Source organism: Thunnus albacares, chromosome 19 (assembly GCF_914725855.1).
Source record: "Thunnus albacares chromosome 19, fThuAlb1.1, whole genome shotgun sequence".
Taxonomy (NCBI): domain Eukaryota; kingdom Metazoa; phylum Chordata; class Actinopteri; order Scombriformes; family Scombridae; genus Thunnus; species Thunnus albacares.
In genome coordinates this window covers 1,857,088-1,875,072 of record NC_058124.1, presented here as the reverse complement: position 1 = coordinate 1,875,072, position 17,985 = coordinate 1,857,088, and the positions used below count along the sequence as shown (strand labels likewise).

The window sequence follows — 17,985 nt, the reverse complement described above, 5'->3', positions numbered from 1 at the left end:
TGTACTCTCTGATATCAGTTATATTTACAGTGGCTCTCCACTCACATGTAGGGACAACTTTTGCATGATTTCTCTCTATCCTGAGATACTGTTTCTATTGATGTAACTTAAACTGTCAAAGTTTGGCTTCTGAAGATGGGTATGAGACATATTGTAGCTCCTTTGGAATATTTTTGTATTTTTGTTTTGTTTTTGTTTTTATTAATCATTTGTTTGTATATGCACTATGAGTCATTTATATTGGTCTTCTCATCTCACTATCATAAAGAAAAGAAATAAGTGTAAATTTCCCAAAATGTTGAACTCTGTCTGACAATCCTTTTGTATGTATAAGTACATATTTCAATAACACCCTTCTCAAGCATTATATTAATAGTTAATAAACGGCTTAGAACACGCTTATATATCTGTAAGCAGATATAAGTACATTACGTGTCAGTAAATGTATTTTCCAACAGTTATAACTTGTATGAAGCACCTGTCACTGCTTTATGAACAGTTACTGAATGACTGTTCACACAGCTGTAATCATATTTAACGTTATATGACTACAAACACAAACAAATAGTGTGTTAGAAAACATTTATTATCTGTTAATAACTTTAGAGGTTAAAACTAAAACACATTTTTCATATTCATATCAAATAGTTACAACTGTGTTACATTATTTTGCCAATCATTCATTATCTGCACATCTATACAGCAGTTACAGATGTTCACAGGAGTTATAGTTGTTAACAAATACACTGATAGACACTTAGAAATGTTCTCATACAACTACAATATCGTATATTATAAACAATTTATAACTTAATAAACTGCTATAAATGTTATATGGGGTTTGGTGGGGTGTTAACAGTCTTGTCAGTATCATTTAAACATTAAGATGTAATGAAATTATATTGTGTATATGCTTTTGATTTTGAAAAAAGCGTCACAGTTAAATATAAAAGATGATGATAATGAAATACAACAACACTAGACCACCAGTGTTTTTTTTCCTTAAGATAGTGAAACCAGAGAAGCATCCTACAGTCTGTTCAAAGCAGCTCCACACCAATAGGACATAATGACATTGTTTATTGTTTTAACACTGAATCTTGAACTTTTCCACTTCCACACTTCTAAGTTTTTACCTGCTCTCTGTTCTTGGTATATATGACGTAAATAAGGGTCAATAAAATGTATGAAATGAAATAATTAAGTTGAGTTTTGTTTGGGTTATTGTCTAAATCTGTTGCTTCTCCCGCTTATTTTTTCCTGTTTCATGTGTGTTTTCGTGTTCATCACTTATCTTGCATTCAATAAAAAGATAGAATGTCTAAATATGTTTTGTGCTCAAATAATGTCAAAGGTTACACAAAGATTCTGAGAAAAAGTGCTTTTGTGAACATTTGAGTAGATATTCAAAGCAGCAAGTGCTGTTACCTCACTGTTGACATTATTTATGCTCACATTCATTCAGACAAACATTCTTACATTCCTTTTTTCTACAGTATATAAAAATAAAAACAGTACACTGTAGGCAGGAGTTTGTGCAAACAAGTTGGTGTTAACAAATGTATAAATGAATCAGGCAAAAATGAACCCTGGGAAGACCTGAAGCCACACAGCAACCTGCTACCTGACCTCAGCCTCACCTGATTGGCTGCTCAGGTAAGCACAGGGTGAGCTAGATGGCTACAAAGCATTTAAATAACAACAATAAAGAAATGAATTTAAGATTCCTCATTTACTGCTGACATCACAATGTACCTATGGGCACACATTCACGTATGCACCAACTTTAACAGAGTATCATTTATTACATTTCAATTTTACACTTCCCTCCACAACTTAACAGAGCAGTCACTCACTGTTCAGAGGACTTAATGATAGCCAGAAGTTTTCATTGATTCAGATGGTTTACACTGACATCACAAACAGAAGCACAATAGAACTGACCCTGTCCCTGTGGAACATAAATAAACCTGTCAAATTAAGTCAAAAATGTGTTTTGCTTATCACCGGAGCTGGATGTTCACTGTGTAGAATGATGTTATGTGCAGAGTTTGTTTTCACATTCATCTGCTGAAAGTGGAAAGTTTGTCTGTGCTCATCTTAAAAGGACGGGTTCAGTTTTTCAAGTCTGTGTTAAACCAACAGTCAGGAGCCCAAATGAATATTGAAAGCAGTTTTTCTTGCTGTAATCATTCCTCCTGTTCATACTGACCATTAGAAGATCCCTTCATAATGCATTTACAATGTAAGTGATGGGGGACAAAATCCACAGTCCTCCTTCTGGGCAGAAATGTATTTTAAAGTTTATCTGAAGCTAATATGAAGCTTCTGTCATCCAAATGAGTCAAATCAAGTAGATATCTTTCAACGTTACGGTCTTTTTAGTGTCAAAGTCCCTCTTTTTGTTACAATCCCTATTTGCATATTTATATATTCTGGACTTTTCAATGGAGGGAGAAGGAGCAGATGTCCTTTTGAGGATTTTTATGTGGTAATTTAACTTTCTGGAAAAACCATATTAAACAAATTATTATTTAAAGCTGAGTGTTTTTACATCCTTAAAAATATAAAGAGGGGATCTTTAACAAATTAACTGAACCACTGGACTGAAATTAAGAATTTAACACACACACACAACCTGTAAAGTTGGAATCAAGGCCAAGTGAATAGAGTTGGAAGCAGCCTTTGCACAAGCTACAAAACTCAATCAATAAATTTATAAACTTGAAACTTGTGAGCAGAGCTTTTACGATATACAACCACAGGCTTTGACTGTATTTTTGAACATCATTGTGCAATTTGATTGACCCTTATTTGAGCTCACATATGTCATTTCAGAATCATATTTCAGCCATTAGATAGTCATATCAAACAACCACTAGCAACATCAGGAGTAATTTCATGTAGGTGTTACGATGACTGTAACATAGTAATGTCACCAGGGGGACTGAAGGACAAGTTTATTTTTAAAAAATTCTCTTTAGTTTAACCTGTGTGTGTTTCTAAATTAAGCCACAGTGGCAGTATAAAAGCTGCTGCAAAGGTACTGACTGTTTTATTCACATTATTCATAGATTACAGGAGTATGTTTAAAAGTGCACATGAGGATACAGAAGGTTCAGAGAGATTTTAAAGAAGCCAGAAGCAGTAAACAAGTTTTTCATGGTCAGCACATTGACTTCTACTGATGTAAGAATGCAACATGTCTCTGTATTGAATTACAGATATGTGAAACAGTTACATCTTACTGCCACATGGGGGCGCTACCAACATATGAAAATGATTAGTGGTCGCTTGCATACAGAGGTAGCTGTTACAGTCTGTAGTCTAGGGGTCCGTTTCACAAAGCGGGTTTAGTGAAAACTCATAGTTTGTTAACCCTGAAATGAGGGAAACTCTGAGTTTTCCGTTTCAAAAAGGGAGGTAACTCAAACCAGAGAAAGAGGGATAACTCTAGCCTGTTTCACAGAGAGGGGTAATTTAAACTCTCGGTCAGTTACCGTAGTAACAGACTCTATGAACCTAACCTGGTCGGGACCAGGTTTTTCTCAATGAACCTCGAGTTTCTCTCAGTCTCCGCCCTCTTTCAGAGCCACACACTCCATTTGATTTCCTCATTCATTCAGTCAGCAGGCGAGTTTTGGCGTAGCCTAGTTCTGCCGTCTATCATTTAAAAAAATCATTAAAAAAATCAGAGTCAGTATATTAGAAGTCCATTAGGCACAGTAGGTGGCGACTTTTTCACTAACATGGCATGTCCTTTTGATAACGATCCCGTGGATGAAGGTGCAGCATTACTGCGCAGAGAATTAAATATTCGTTGATAGATGGTTATCAGACCGCCCATAGATGTTCTAGCATTTCCAGACAATTATCTTTTTGAGACCGTTTCACGTCACAGTCCATCATCTACATACACAACCTAATCCGTCCTTACATTTGCAACATTACCAATCGTAATCATGCTCTCACATCCCAGCAGATATTGTGTGTTGCGCTGTGTTTCTTTGCAAACGGAAGTTTTTTTGTACAGTGTCGGGGCCAGCCACTGGCCTTCCTATGTTCTGGCTTAGGGCCAGCTCCTCTGCCTCCGTTAGAGGTGGCGGTGCTGGACCACCACCCGTTTTACGGACATCTGCCTTCTTTCTGTTGGCTGAGTAGAAGTCTGTGTTAGTTTAAATAGGATTAATTATTTAACAGAACATGATGTAGATGAGAAGACATTTATGTGTGTGAAACCAGCATTATGTTGGGGATAAAACAACTGCACAGTCAAACAGCCACTTAATATTTACTTTACAATGTAAAACATGATCAAAATGAGGTACCCCCATGAGATTATGCCGAGGTCTCACCTGTTTGAACAATGTTTTTATATTTCATCCTAAACTGCTTCCAAGTGCGCTTCTCCCTCGCGGGATTGGACCTAAATGAAATAAATTAATAGGCGACCAATCAAGCAGTTTTCCTCTGTAATATTATTGTGATTGCAAAGGACCACATTTAAACTTACGCATTGACCCGAGCAGCGATGTTCTCCCACGCCGTCTCCCTCTCTTTTGCAGCTGCAGCGGTGTTGCACTTCTTTTTGAAAACATGTTCAAACTCGCCGTATTATCGCATTAAGATTTCTAGCCCTAGTGGGGCGAAAAACGCAGCCCTCCGCTTCCCCGTTGCCATGGTGACTCGTTGAATCGGGGCTCAATTGATGCTGGCTTTTTATAGTTGTGGTGCACGCGCTTAACTCCAGGTGAAACTACTCCGAGTTGAATAAACTGACTCAAATCAGCTGTTCTGGAACCGGAAACTCGGAGTTTCCTATCTCAGAGTAGATCAACTCAGAGTTCAGGATTAGACTCAGAGTTTGTTGAACCTGCTTTGTGAAACGGACCCCAGGTGTGAATCCTTGCTTCTTCGTAGCCAAACTAAAACTAGTGTACATTATATAGCACATTTCTCAGTGAGATTACTTGGGTTTTATTCATGAGTTCATTTTATCCAAAAATACATTTAAACTAAAGAAAAAAGAAAGAATGTTAAGATTGAGAACATTTTGAATATACTATGATTTTAATATATTTCTGGTTATATTGTGACATGTGAACTGCGTCTGCAGAATGGGTATTCTGTAACCATTCAATTCAATTCTATTTTATCTATATAACAAACAAAAGTCATCTCAGAGCACTTTCACATAGAACAGCTCTGGACCGTACTCTTTAACCATTCATTCATTCATTCATTCATTCATTCATGGATGAAAGCAGTCTGTCTGACAGTCCTCTCTGGGAACAATCTATTGCTTGTATTGATGGCACCATTGAGTCTCTTTCTCACAACTGCAACAATGGAGTGCTAGACTAAATACATTTATACATTACTGGCCAGTTAAAAGCAAGTGTGAAGACTGGTGTAAGTATGTAAGTAGTTCTTCACCAAAACAGTCTGACCAAAGTGTTTGGACATTAAACATTTTAGGAAATATGCTGATTCACTGTCTTTCTTTCTGAGAGTGAAGTGTTCAGATGGACATCATTTCAGTGTCTCTGTGTTAAGTACAGAGCTGGAGTCTGGATGTATTTAGCCAAGCTTAGCATATAGACTGGAAGCAGGGGGAAACAGCTAGCCTGATTAACACACTGCATCTTGTTTGGGATTTTATGCCTGAGGTGGAAAAATATGTTTTCTTGGAGGATTAACATATCTTTTATGTTGTGGACTTAAAAAAAAAAGAGTTTGCTCTTGATGAAAATTTTTAAAAAATGCAAAGTGGAAATGGAACCCTTTTTGTAGAATGACCCCAGAGACGCTGCGTGCACTGCACACAGTGTCTCTGTCTGGGGGGTTTCCAGATACAGTCAGTGAGCACAAGTTTTGGTTTCTGTACAGGCACAATGGCACCAAAACTGGCAAGTTTGCAGGAAGCTGCGCAGGCACTTTGTGTTGTTCACAAATAAATAGCATACTTCCTCTAAAACTACAAATTGTTGTTTTTGTTTTTTTCATTTCAGTGTGAGATAGATTAAACAAATGAAATACAATGTGTTAACTAGCGAGCCTTAGAGGTGTTGTTAGGTGTATTTTTTGCCCCTGCTTCCAGTCTTTATGCTAAGCTAGGCTAACAACGTCCTGACTCCAGCTCTGTACTGAACACACAGACATGAGACTGACCCATCTACTCATTTGACTCTCAGAACAGAAGCAAGTTAACATAGTGTCACGAATACAATATAGGCTTTCCTCTGAGCTGTGATGCATTCATACAGCATGTTTCAGACGAAAAAATCTGTGTGAAATAAAAATTCAAACTGTTTATCCCATCTCTTATTTCAGAATCCCAATACATCCAATCCATTAAACATGTCATTTCACATATAGAATTGGCCTCCAGCGTCCGGCAACCTGCAACTTCTGTAATTTAACTGAAAAAGGTTATGAGAGCATGCAAGCTAGCTGATAAGATTTTTTTAAAATCAAATTAAGTGCAATTCCGTGTAATTTATTTAGACTGAGGGAAAATAAAGAGTAGATTGAAACCGGACTGCAGGTGTTCTGTAGCAGAGAGATAAGCCTATTAAAATAGACAGTTTTCAAAGGGAATGTGTCTCATGGTCTCAGTTCCGTCTCTCAGCTGTGGAGGTTTCGTCTAGTTGAGTGACAGAAACAGGTGACGTGCGTGAGCGCGTGTTTGTGCGTTTTTATGTGTGCGCGTGACCTCGGGCAGGCGTTGCTGACAACGAAATTGAGCTGCATCCAGCTAACCAATGTTAGACACAATGACACCGGAATGTTGACCATTATCCCATCAAAATAAAAGTGTTAAATAAATTTGAAAAAAACACATTGTCCACAACATCAACAGGTGGTATTTTTTATACCATATAGGAAATTAGAAATAATTAAATACTGGAATGAACTTCAACGAGTTTAGGAAATATCCTGTGTGACCAGGAGTTGTTTCATAGAGTCTATTGGACACTAGCAAAGCTCCACTGAATGAACTATGAATAGTAATAAATGTTACTCGTGTGTTTCGGAAATGCACACATTTTATTTCCTTTTGGAAAAATATTGCTGGAATCCTGATCCTACAATAACTGTAGTAACTTTTGTAGTTCCTTTTGAGAGATGCCTCATACTTATAGCCCAGTCCTTACCAAAGCTATCAAAACTTCCTCTGCTGGAAAGACAGGAATCCCCCCTTTTTAATCAACATGGTTTATTGAAATGTTGAAAAAGTTATGCTTAATTTAAGAGAATTCAATGAAGTTTGGGCCCCCCTGTTAGATTTAATGAAAAATGTAGTTTACAGTGTGTTGAAAAATAGTGTTCAATCATCTCTGTATTTTGTCTGTATTTCTGTTTCATTCATCTTAGTGTATTTGATTGTTTAATGTAAGTAGATATGAAATTTGTAGCCTATGTATGAATGAAGAAAGAAAAGAAAAAAAGAAATGAAATGAGTTGCTTAGTAGTTCAGAATTAGGTTTATTCTGACAATCAGAACCGGAAATTGTATCATTTACTCTGACTTGGCGCCGCCGAGGAAAGAAGAGGGAGTCATTTCAGCTACGCGCCTCAGTGGCTCTGAGGATATGAACAGAGCATGAAGCCAGAGGACAAGTCACACGGCCAGTTTGTAATGGACTAACACTGTCTGTGCAGGTAAGTTTTCTCTCTCCGCTCTATCACCTTGTTAGCTGCTGTCATAGTGACATTTGACGTTATAGACAGCGTAAAATTAATTTCTCCTCAATGAAACACACACAGTTACTATGTCCTCTGTTATAATGTAATGTTCATGTTACGTTTCTTTATACTATTGTGCATGCTGTAGCCTAATGAAGCCAATGTAAGTTTTATTATTTTTCAACACTTGTTGGCATCTCAGGCTCTCTCTTTCATAGGAGTGGAGAGAACTACACGCCAGGCTCCATTTAAAATCTCTCAAATTGACGTGGCTTTGATACGCTTCAGGTGTAAAGCTAGCTTTACCTGTCGCATTTAATATGATTCAAGACATTTTCTGGAACTCTAGGATCCGCTCTTTAATTCGGGTTAAATCTTATACACTAAACAGCACTGACCTTCAATTAAATGTCCACTTTTTTTGTAAAAAATTCACCTGTTAACGATATCTCCACATTCTCCATCTACCAAATGTATTGGGCAGGGAGGGAGCGGTCCCTGTAAACCAGTCACAAAGTCCATTTTTATTCAAATGTAATACTGCAAGGCGGACTGAATGTATGCCGAATTTATCAACGCATCCTACAGATTTGTTACAAGTGTTACGTTATGGTTTACGATGTGTTTGTGTGTAATTTTACAATTTATATATTTTAAAATTTACATTCGCTTGTCCGTTTCAGCATAAGATAGAAGTCATGCTATGTTGCTGAGCAACACCTTTTTTTTTTTTTTTTTTTTTTAAAGCTGTATCTCCATGTCAGTCTGCTGTGCTGTTTGAATACCTCTGTCCCTGTCACGGAAGACTGGATAATTATTAGAATCTTGGATTTCAGTAAAATTCAAAAAGCCTCTATCCTGTTGTCTACTGATTCACACACTGAATAGAAATTAGCGTATCAAATCCCTGTAGGATGCTGTGGCGCTACATGTGCAAATGGGCTGCTATCCACCCTGCTGTTTTATTTCTCATTCGTCCCTCTCTGCCAGCATAATGTGAGGATGTGTAGTCCAAAGGGAGAGGGGGATATATTCACTTGTTGGGTGTTTAGTCTTTTGTAAATCAATGGTTTGCTGGGTGTTTGTGTGCTTTGACTCATTATGCATACTGTCTTGACCCCCCAGGCTCCTGCTGCAGTCCCCGGAGAATAAAAGCAGCCTGGTGAATATTTAGTGACGACTTCTCCTGCTCCATATACCAAGATGGGGAATGGATTATCAGACAACCACTCTCTCTTCCCCTGCCTCCCGTCTTTCCAGGCTCTCCACATTGTCATTCTAGGACTGGACTGTGCGGGCAAGACCACTGTACTGTACCGGCTGCGTTTTAATGAGTTTGTGAACACTGTCCCAACAAAGGGTTTTAACACAGAGAAGATCAAAGTGTCACTCGGAGGTAACCGGAGAACTGCGTCCTTCCACTTCTGGGATGTAGGTGGTCAGGAGAAGCTGCGGCCTTTGTGGCGCTCTTATACTCGCTGCGCAGATGGCATTGTCTTCGTGGTGGACTCGGTGGATGCTGAGCGCATTGAGGAGGCCAAGACGGAGCTGCACAAGATCACACGGCTGGCAGAGAACCAGGGCGTGCCGGTGCTGGTGGTGGCCAATAAGCAGGACCTAAGGAACTCACTCAGCCTGGCTGAGATGGAGAGCATGCTGGCTCTGGGTGAGCTCAGCGCCGCCACACCCTGGCACCTGCAGCCAGCATGTGCTATCATTGGTGAAGGCCTGCAAGAAGGTCTGGAGAAGCTGCACACTATGATCATTAAGAGGAGGAAGATGCTCCGGCAACAGAAGAAGAAGAGATGATATGTTAACAGTGGAAACTATACAATGTGAGCTGGATCTAAAGCTACACAAGAACTAATGTGAGCTGCATACAATCTGCTGGTCATTGTGTTGCTATGAAAGAGACACAGCGATCCCTGTCCAGTCATTCGGCGTCCCCTTTGAAGTCTGATTGGCTGAGTATGATCCATCCAGTGGAACTGTTTGTTCGGGTCAGCCAATGTTTGGCTCCCACAGAGGACAGTGGGATTGATTTTGCCCTGTGGATTTTGGATGCTAACAATCCTATATCCTGTCAGCAACAAGGGACGCTGAAGTCACTCTAAAGGAAGTACAGTATTATGCTATACAGCAGCAAGCTATGAAGTTTACACTGAACTCTAAATGTAAAAGACAGACAGTGTCTCTTTTATGTTATTTGTTCAAATATGTGCTGCCAATCTGTTCATAAACAATCAGTCTTTATATTTTTATTCTACCAAAGCTTGTGTTGAGATTACACACAGGGCCATACAGCATATTACAGCCAATCAATCAAAGTTGTATATGTCAGTATAATGACAGATAGTATTTTTTACCATGTTGCACAAAGGGGGTTTGGTCCAGAAGTTTACATGAAAATTAATGATTCACTAAGTACAGGATGACAATGACCCTAAAACACAAACACTACTCAAAATGCCCACAGTGTTGGTGATGGAAAGCAACTGACATGACCAGCCAAAAATATTCTCAGCACAATCACACTGATAGTAGAAAATGTTCATCTATCTAAAACATTAGTGCTAACTGTCAGGTTTTGGTGTTGGACCTTCAGAATGAAAAAAGGCAGGGGCTTCTTTCAAGAGCCGCCACTTCACACCAACATTAAATCAACGGGCAAATGGAGGAAACAGCCAGTTTCAATTTTTAGCCCCGAAAGATCAGAATGCATCGCAGACACATGGTGTGTTTTGAGTGAAGGGAATGGCTGATAGTTCCTCTGTACTGAATTGGGACCTTTGTCAAAGTTAATATCAGATTACCTCCACCACATTGTAACTTCCATTTACAGATGATAAAACAACTACTCATTTAAAATAACAGAAAAGTAAAACTTTGTTTTAAAGTATGTGTCATGGTTTAGAAGTAAAAGCTGCTTCTTTGATTAATTAACCCATCCTCCATTGATTGTTACCTAGCGAGCTAACTAGCTAGCTAACATTTGTTAAGGAACATAAGCCTGCTAGTAGGGCAAGTTGAACTTGAACAGTTTTCAGTGTTATACAATGCCTTGGTTTCAGCACAGATACCAAAAAGATACTTTTTTGATACTTTTAGAAATATAATCATGACTTTCTAAAAAAAACCCTGTTTTAATTTACCAAAAGAAGACTAAATTCTCACAAACTATGTCCAAATAAAAAGTTTGAAATTAGGATTTATTTATTATAAACTACCAAATCAAGGAATATGTTAACAGGCTAACAAATTTGACATTCAGTACTTGATAGTTGATATACTGCAGACGTGGTCAATACCAAAAAATGATTGTTGAATATTTATCCTTCTTGCTAGTCACAGCCGTGCTGGACTGCTTGGAGTGAATTTTCTTCCACAGACATGTAGTAGTTGTAAAGTTAGTTAAGTGAGTTAACATTAGTTTACTACCCCTGCTAGCAAGCTAACATTCCTCAGCATTCCCAACATTCCTACCCTCTTCCATACATTTGTTAGCTTACTAGCTAAAATTGGCATAACCTGCCCCTGTTGTTGACAGTGATTTGGCTATCATGCTCAGTAGCTAGCAATTATTGTCTGTTTGTTGTCGTCAAGAAGAGCTGCCGCGGTTATTGCATTACCACGGTAACGCTATCATGTTATACCTACCGCAGAGTCAAGCTGATCACCACTTCACTGCTAAATGAGTGGAGCTCAAAAAGACAAACAGGCAGTCTTATAAATGCTACCTGGCGGGGAAAATAATTTGTGACCACTTCAAAGAGCCTTGTAAGAGAGTTTGTCAGTATGTAACTACACTATGTTGTTACATTCAAAGTATTTTTCCAAAAACAGGTGTTGGAAAAGGAGGGGGTTGCCTTATATTCGGGCCAATGTGGTATTTAGGAGCTAATTATTTTATAACATCAGAGGTTTAATTTTGTGTGGTAAGGAAAAAATTATACTGCGGCAGCTCTATCATCAAGCTAATTTACTAGTATATTATTTGTCAACCATTCAATTCTTCTTCAGTTGTAGTTTTAGTTGTTCCATGGTTTTGGCTTGTGCTCATGGAGTGTAGTCTATGCAATGCATTATTAACTGCGATGAAAGGTTCTGTGTTTGGCTACCTAGCTGTGGTTAAATTCTTAAAGATATAACTAATCATACTGGGGTAACTGGGGAGAAAATATATACATCCTAAAAAAAATATTATCAGCTAATCACAAAACTGATTATTTTGATAACAGTCCAATAACAGAGCCACCAGTTGCAGCTGTAGTATCTGCATGTGGCTGTAAAAAGGTGAGAATTATTGGGGAAGCTGTGACATCGTCACCAACTCAGCTCCCTGTAGATGTGTCTTGTGTAATCCTGTTGATTGACAGACCAGTTAGCTCAGCAGGAATATTTCTCAGTTGCCTGTCGAGTCTGTCCTCAGAGACAGGCTGGTGTCAGAGCCAGCTTCACCTAGATCTGAAGACACATTCACATGTTCAGCAGAGCCGACGTCTCAATGCACTTTAATGGCCCTTTTCCTGACCTTCAAATGGACTCTAACAGAATCCTGTATGATTCTGGAACGGGAAGAAGTGAAATATTGCTTCAAAGAAGCGTTTTACATATATACAGTACATATATATGGGAAGTTGGATACTGTTGCCAGGTTTCACTCTTCCACTCTGTTGTGGCAGGGTGCTCATATTTATGTGTTTTGAATAAAGCAACAAAAGAAAAGTGACAAAACTCAGTGTTGTGTGTCTGTTTGTAGCTCATTGTAGCAGTTCAGAGCACAGTCCATCAGGTGCAGGTTGTTGGTTTGTGTGTTACTGACGCACTGTTCACAACAAGGGGTGATAAAAGGGTGAGTCATGGCAGCTTTCGCAGGAAAACAAAGCTCTTCCTGCTAAAGTGGAACATTCAGACACCAGTAGCTTTTACAGCACAGCAAACTGGAGCTGATGTATGGAGTCATGTTCTTCCACATTGTACAACAGTTGAATCTCTCAGTACACTAAACATGAGCATGTTGCATCATTATGAATATTCAAATGAAAGATAGTTAAACAGCAACACTTTGCATTTATATTAGTCGTTCATCCAGAGGGACACATTACACTGTTGCCTAAAATCCAAATGTTCTGCTGTTTCCCCTTCAAATGATCAGCTTGTAAGAATTTGCTGAAAAAGACCATGACATGTGATTGAAATCTCAGAAAAGCTAGTAAGTGCACCTTTACCCTCCAAACCCAGTTTTCCCATAGGTCACTTCATTCCTGACCTTGAAAAAAACTTCTAACTCAATGGCCACTTACTTAGTTTTTCTAGAGCTTGAATGTGTATGCTTCATCAGCGGATGGTGTTTTTCCAGGTACATCCTGTACTTCAGGAAAAAACGCCCAAATGATGACAAAAAGTTGTCCAAAATGTCACAAGGTGACCAAAGCCATTATTACCCACCCAGCATCGGATATCTGCATGGATGGAAATGTTCACATATGTTGGCAAATATACTCATGTAGTCATAAAAGAGATGTTTGCGTCACGAGGACCACTGCAGCTGTGAAGAGACGGAAAGTAATTTATACTCGTCTATGTCGCTCAGGCCGCACTGTTCTACTATTCTGTTCATTAAAGGACACACATTCTGCACATTTACAGGTCTATGATTATATTCTGGGGCTTATTTGTCTTATACCGACCCTTTATGCAACCCCTCAGTTCAGCAATGAGCCAATGTCAGCTCTTGGCAAGGTAGACAAAACTGTCAGAAAGAAGTCCTGACTTGCAGGGAGCAGTTTTGCAACTTTGACCATGTTTAACATCCAACATCATAACAGGATATAAATGACAGAAAACCACAAAAATGTCCCATTTAAAAAGGTCACTAAAAACAGAATAAAACTTAAAGTGAGAGCTAATTCAGGAAGATTATCTCGCTCATGCTTCCAGATCAATAAGCTGACTGAGAGTGTCCAGTTCAATATTTTTGCCACGATCTTTGTGAGCAAATCATCTCATTACTGTCAAACTTTAAAGCTGTTCTTTTCTCTGCTGCTGTCAGCTGTCAGTGTCAGTGTTGAACTCATCAGTGATCCTCTTCCACTCCAGATCTTCTTCTCTCCTCTGATAGTTCCAGTACGGCTCATGGCGTGACTGCCGCTATAAAATCATGACGTCAACCTCACATATCTTTTCAGCTTTTCCTGTTGTGCGCACTATAACAAATCTTTCAAGTCTCTCCTGATTGAACTCGATTACATTGTGTTTAAAAAACTGCCATCCCTGTCTAGACAATTTGTAGTTATTTGCATTATTACAAATATTAATGTGATTTTGGATGAGGTTTTGGTTTAACTTTGACTCTTAAAAGCACATTTATAAAGGTGATTCACACATGATTCACAGTTATCACATACATGCTTACTGTGAAGCAAGGCCATATTAAGTTGCTGTCATTTTAAATGGAGTTTGGTGTAAATTCCAAACAGTTTCTCAGTAGTTCTCTCATGCATTTGTGTTGTGGTGGACTGTTAGTTTTGGTGGCCATGAGAGGAGTGGGGGGTTGGGGGTGGGGTGGGGTGGGGGGGGTGTTCTGGCTCAGACTGGGTGTGCTCAGAGAACAATACCAAGCACAAACACATGGAGGGAGAAGATTATGGAGGGTGACGAGGGGCGGGGGGAGAAGCACATGAACTGTTATGGACTCGTTTCTTCACACTGTGTTTGGAGTTTCTGGGGCTGAAATCATGTGGTGGACACACACACACACACACACACACACACACTTTACCTCCTGGTCATCCAGCCAAAGATAATGGAGATGAAACTGGCACATATTGTAATTGTTTCAGAGATAATGAAATATGTAGGCAGACTGGCTTCCCAGCATGCTCAGCTGAGTCCAGCAACCTCAAAAAGAATTTAAAATGGTTACTTATTTATTCAGTTCTTTAATAAGCTTACTGTTGGAGTTGTTGGAGCAGTGGAAGAAAACATTTTATCAGTGTATTCATATATTTCTCATCACCATGCTTTCTGCATGTATCAGAAACAGTAAAATGATGCATATAAAAGTAAAAAAAAGCCTCATTAGGGACTGACTGTGAACACTGTTGTCCTCCCTGCATCTGCAGCAATATGGCTGCCTGCCCAGTGCCCCTGTATATTTTCCATTACACAAAGCTCACGCAAGGCTGGGTGGCATGCCAGGTTAAGCCTCTCCCTCTTCCCATGGCCCTTGGTTGGAGGATAACCAACACACTTTAGCACAGTGACAGAGGGGCTTCAGGGGTCACTTGTTCCCAAACATCCATATCAGCCTGCCTGACTTCCTGGAACAGCAGAGTCCTGGCCGGCACTCCTCACTTTGATCCTGGACTCTAATTATCAGTGGATTAGTGTGGGAGCAGCTGAGACACAAGACACTAATGGTCAGAATGAAGGAATAAAACATGTGTCTATTGATATTTTTGAAGTAAAAGTGAGTTGAGTCAGATTTTTCTTCTCATGTGAGAAAAATATTCCCGTTTCAGATTTGCTTTGGGTCACATTCATGTGTCAAGACAAATCTGACAAGAATTAGATATCTGCTGATGTGACTTTGATCTAAACCAGGGGGTCTCAAATTCAGTTTGGCTTGTGAGACAATGTCATGTGGCCCCCCACATGTTTAGAATCCATTGCTTGATGTAGCCTGCAAATTAATTTGACTTTTTTTTTTTTAATTTAGAGTTTTCTCCAGACTTTTATAATAGTTAAATCATTTAATTTCCTCAACAAAGCTTCAAAAATTGGAGCATAAGAAATATATTTAACAAGCTGATCCTGACCCTTCAGATAAGACCAACAGCACTCGCTCATCAAAAAATGTTTTTTTCTGAACCTAAAAGAAAAGTTCACCTGGAGCACAGTTTCAAGAGAAGTGGACAATGAATTCACTATTTTTTACATGGAGTTAAATGTGACCTCTTCCTGTCTCATCTGCAAGAAGAAGGCAGTCTTAAACAGTAGAATGACAGGTAGCTTTGGAGTGTGCATGACTGAAATTAATTGCCCCCCTTTGGAGAGAATAACCTGGCCAGTGGCCCCCCGGGGTTATTCAAGTTTGAGACCCCTGCTCCTAACACACAGATCATATCTTTCCACTCACTTCAAAATGCTGCATTTTATCTTGGGAACGTTTCCCACAAAACAGTGATGGGGGAAATCCAGCTCACCTCACTGTGTTTCCTTGTTTAGACCAATGGCAGATGGTGATTAGCTGTGTTTGTGGCTCAGGTTGACATCTACAATTTGTTACACATGCAGACTGTTTTGAGAGCAAACACAAGAGGCACATACAGTATGAGTCACTTTACAGGCTGCCAATAAATACTAGCAGTGTCAAAGTAGACGAGGAACCGGTCTATTGTAGCATTTAAATGTATGGAATCTGGCCCGAGATAAATGATAAATCGAAGGAAGGAACAGATAGAATGTCTAAAATCTGACATGTATCTACAAAAAGCAGAGCTTTAATCCACAACATTCAGTATTAGTGCCAACCTTAAGAAACCCATTATGTTTGAACACCCCCTGTGTCCCGGGCCTGTCAGTCCTCTGCTGTTTCAGCTCCAACATTAGAGCTTTTGTAGAGAGTAAAACAAAGTATGTGGTCATTAAATGCTTTAATAAGGAGTGTGGAGCAGATCTGGACTCCTAAACTTTTTATTTTACAGCAGCTGTTACCCTGCTCCTGAAGTTCAGGCACAGTAAAGGATCAAAGATGTAAGAAGTAAAGCAACAGTATCTTGCAGTCTCTCCACTGACGTGTGTGCCAGTGTGCTTGTGTATTTCAGTCATATTCAGCTATCCTGTCTTTGATCCCTTGTTTTCTTACAGCTGAGGAAATGGACTTTGAAAGTACACCCATCCATCTGAGGAGTGCGTATTCAGCATGGGGTGGAGGGAGGAGGGGGTGGGGGGGTGGGGGGTTTGTTCAAACTGATTGATGACTGTGTGAACTGCTAATCTGGTCCCCCGTCAGCGTGAGCTGTGAAGGGTGTAAACGGTGGGGTCGTCACAGCGAGGACAGGATGTGGTGATAAGGGAAGAGGAACCACTCCCTACCCGCTTCGGTTTCCTGAGAAGAGCCTGGCTGTCTGCCACTGTGACCCCGCCCCCCAAACCAGACCTGAACCAACCCTGAAACACCGAGAGGAGAGGGGCACTCTTCTCTGAACTGTATCGTCTTTTTCAACTGTCATTGCAATCGAAGTTAGTCCATCATCCATTCGACAGCAACTCCTTAGCCAGGATTTCAGAAATACTGGGGTCAACTCAACTGACAAAACTCTACCGAAAAGAACTGTCTCACAACTGTTTTCCTTATAATTAATACTAGATTAAATAGTTCCATCCAGTAATGCCCCTGGAAAGTGATCAGGGAATTACAGTTCTTGTAAATTGAAGTGTTCGTGTTTTGATTCTCATCATCAAGGTCTAAACACAGGTTCAAGGCTTGCATGATTAGCCAAACCAAATTTCCAGAATGAGAATCTATGTGTTTCCATCCACTACTATTAGCAGGATATTAGCAGTTGGCTTCATCCAGATAACCAGGGGATATTTACTAAGACTTCTGCTGAACTGTAGTTTTCTGCTGCTTAACTGGGAATACTGGTTGAAGAAAAGACACTTTTGGAACTGCAAGCATCATCCCACATGAGGAACGCTGTATGTGAGGAAATATTAAAATGTCCTGAGCCTCTGAGCTCAACAAAAACATCAGTGATTGAATGAGTTATGAGAAATCAGGGGAAGATTTTTGGTAAAACTTTAAAACTCCTTTCACAAGACTGTTTTTTGTAAACAGATAATACAACGGTCTAGTCTACATAATAACTATAACTGGAGCCTTTAAAAGTCAGGGAAAATATGCAGGAGGGACCTCAGGGAAGCAGAAAGTAAAGTTGTGTGAAAAATAAGAGACTGCTGCATTCCTGCTCTTTAATCGTGTTGTGTTGCTGAGCACAGAGCTCCGCCAAAGTCACTTTGTAACGCATCTTTCTCACTGTTTCTCTCTGCTACATGCTCTATGCTGTATCCTTATAAAACAGTGCTCACATATCACATTTCAGATGTAGTTTCATGCTGCATCGGTCAGTCTGTACTGATAAATCAGGTGCCTCTGAATAGGAACGCCTTAAACATATTGTATGAGCTCAAACATGCACAATTGTACCACTTTTCTCCCATTTTACCAGCACAAAACATCTGTGTGGGCCTTTAGTAAAGAAGGAGGAAATGCAATTCAGCTGTTTATCA

General features: G+C 39.5%; 1 protein-coding gene across 1 annotated transcript; it reads left to right on the top strand.

Annotated features, from left to right (window-relative positions):
* Positions 1 to 7,555: 7,555 nt before the first annotated feature.
* On the top strand, positions 7,556 to 11,515 carry arl4ab (ADP-ribosylation factor-like 4ab). The gene is made up of 2 exons (XM_044335445.1): positions 7,556 to 7,665; positions 8,815 to 11,515. The coding sequence occupies exon 2, from the start codon at positions 8,893 to 8,895 to the stop codon at positions 9,496 to 9,498; it is 606 nt and encodes a 201-aa protein (XP_044191380.1). The 5' UTR covers positions 7,556 to 7,665; positions 8,815 to 8,892; the 3' UTR covers positions 9,499 to 11,515.
* Positions 11,516 to 17,985: the final 6,470 nt, after the last annotated feature.

Excerpts from the sequence above, each read along its gene's own strand:
- arl4ab (XM_044335445.1), top strand. The coding sequence starts at position 8,893 with ATGGGGAATGGATTATCAGACAACCACTCTCTCTTCCCCTGCCTCCCG.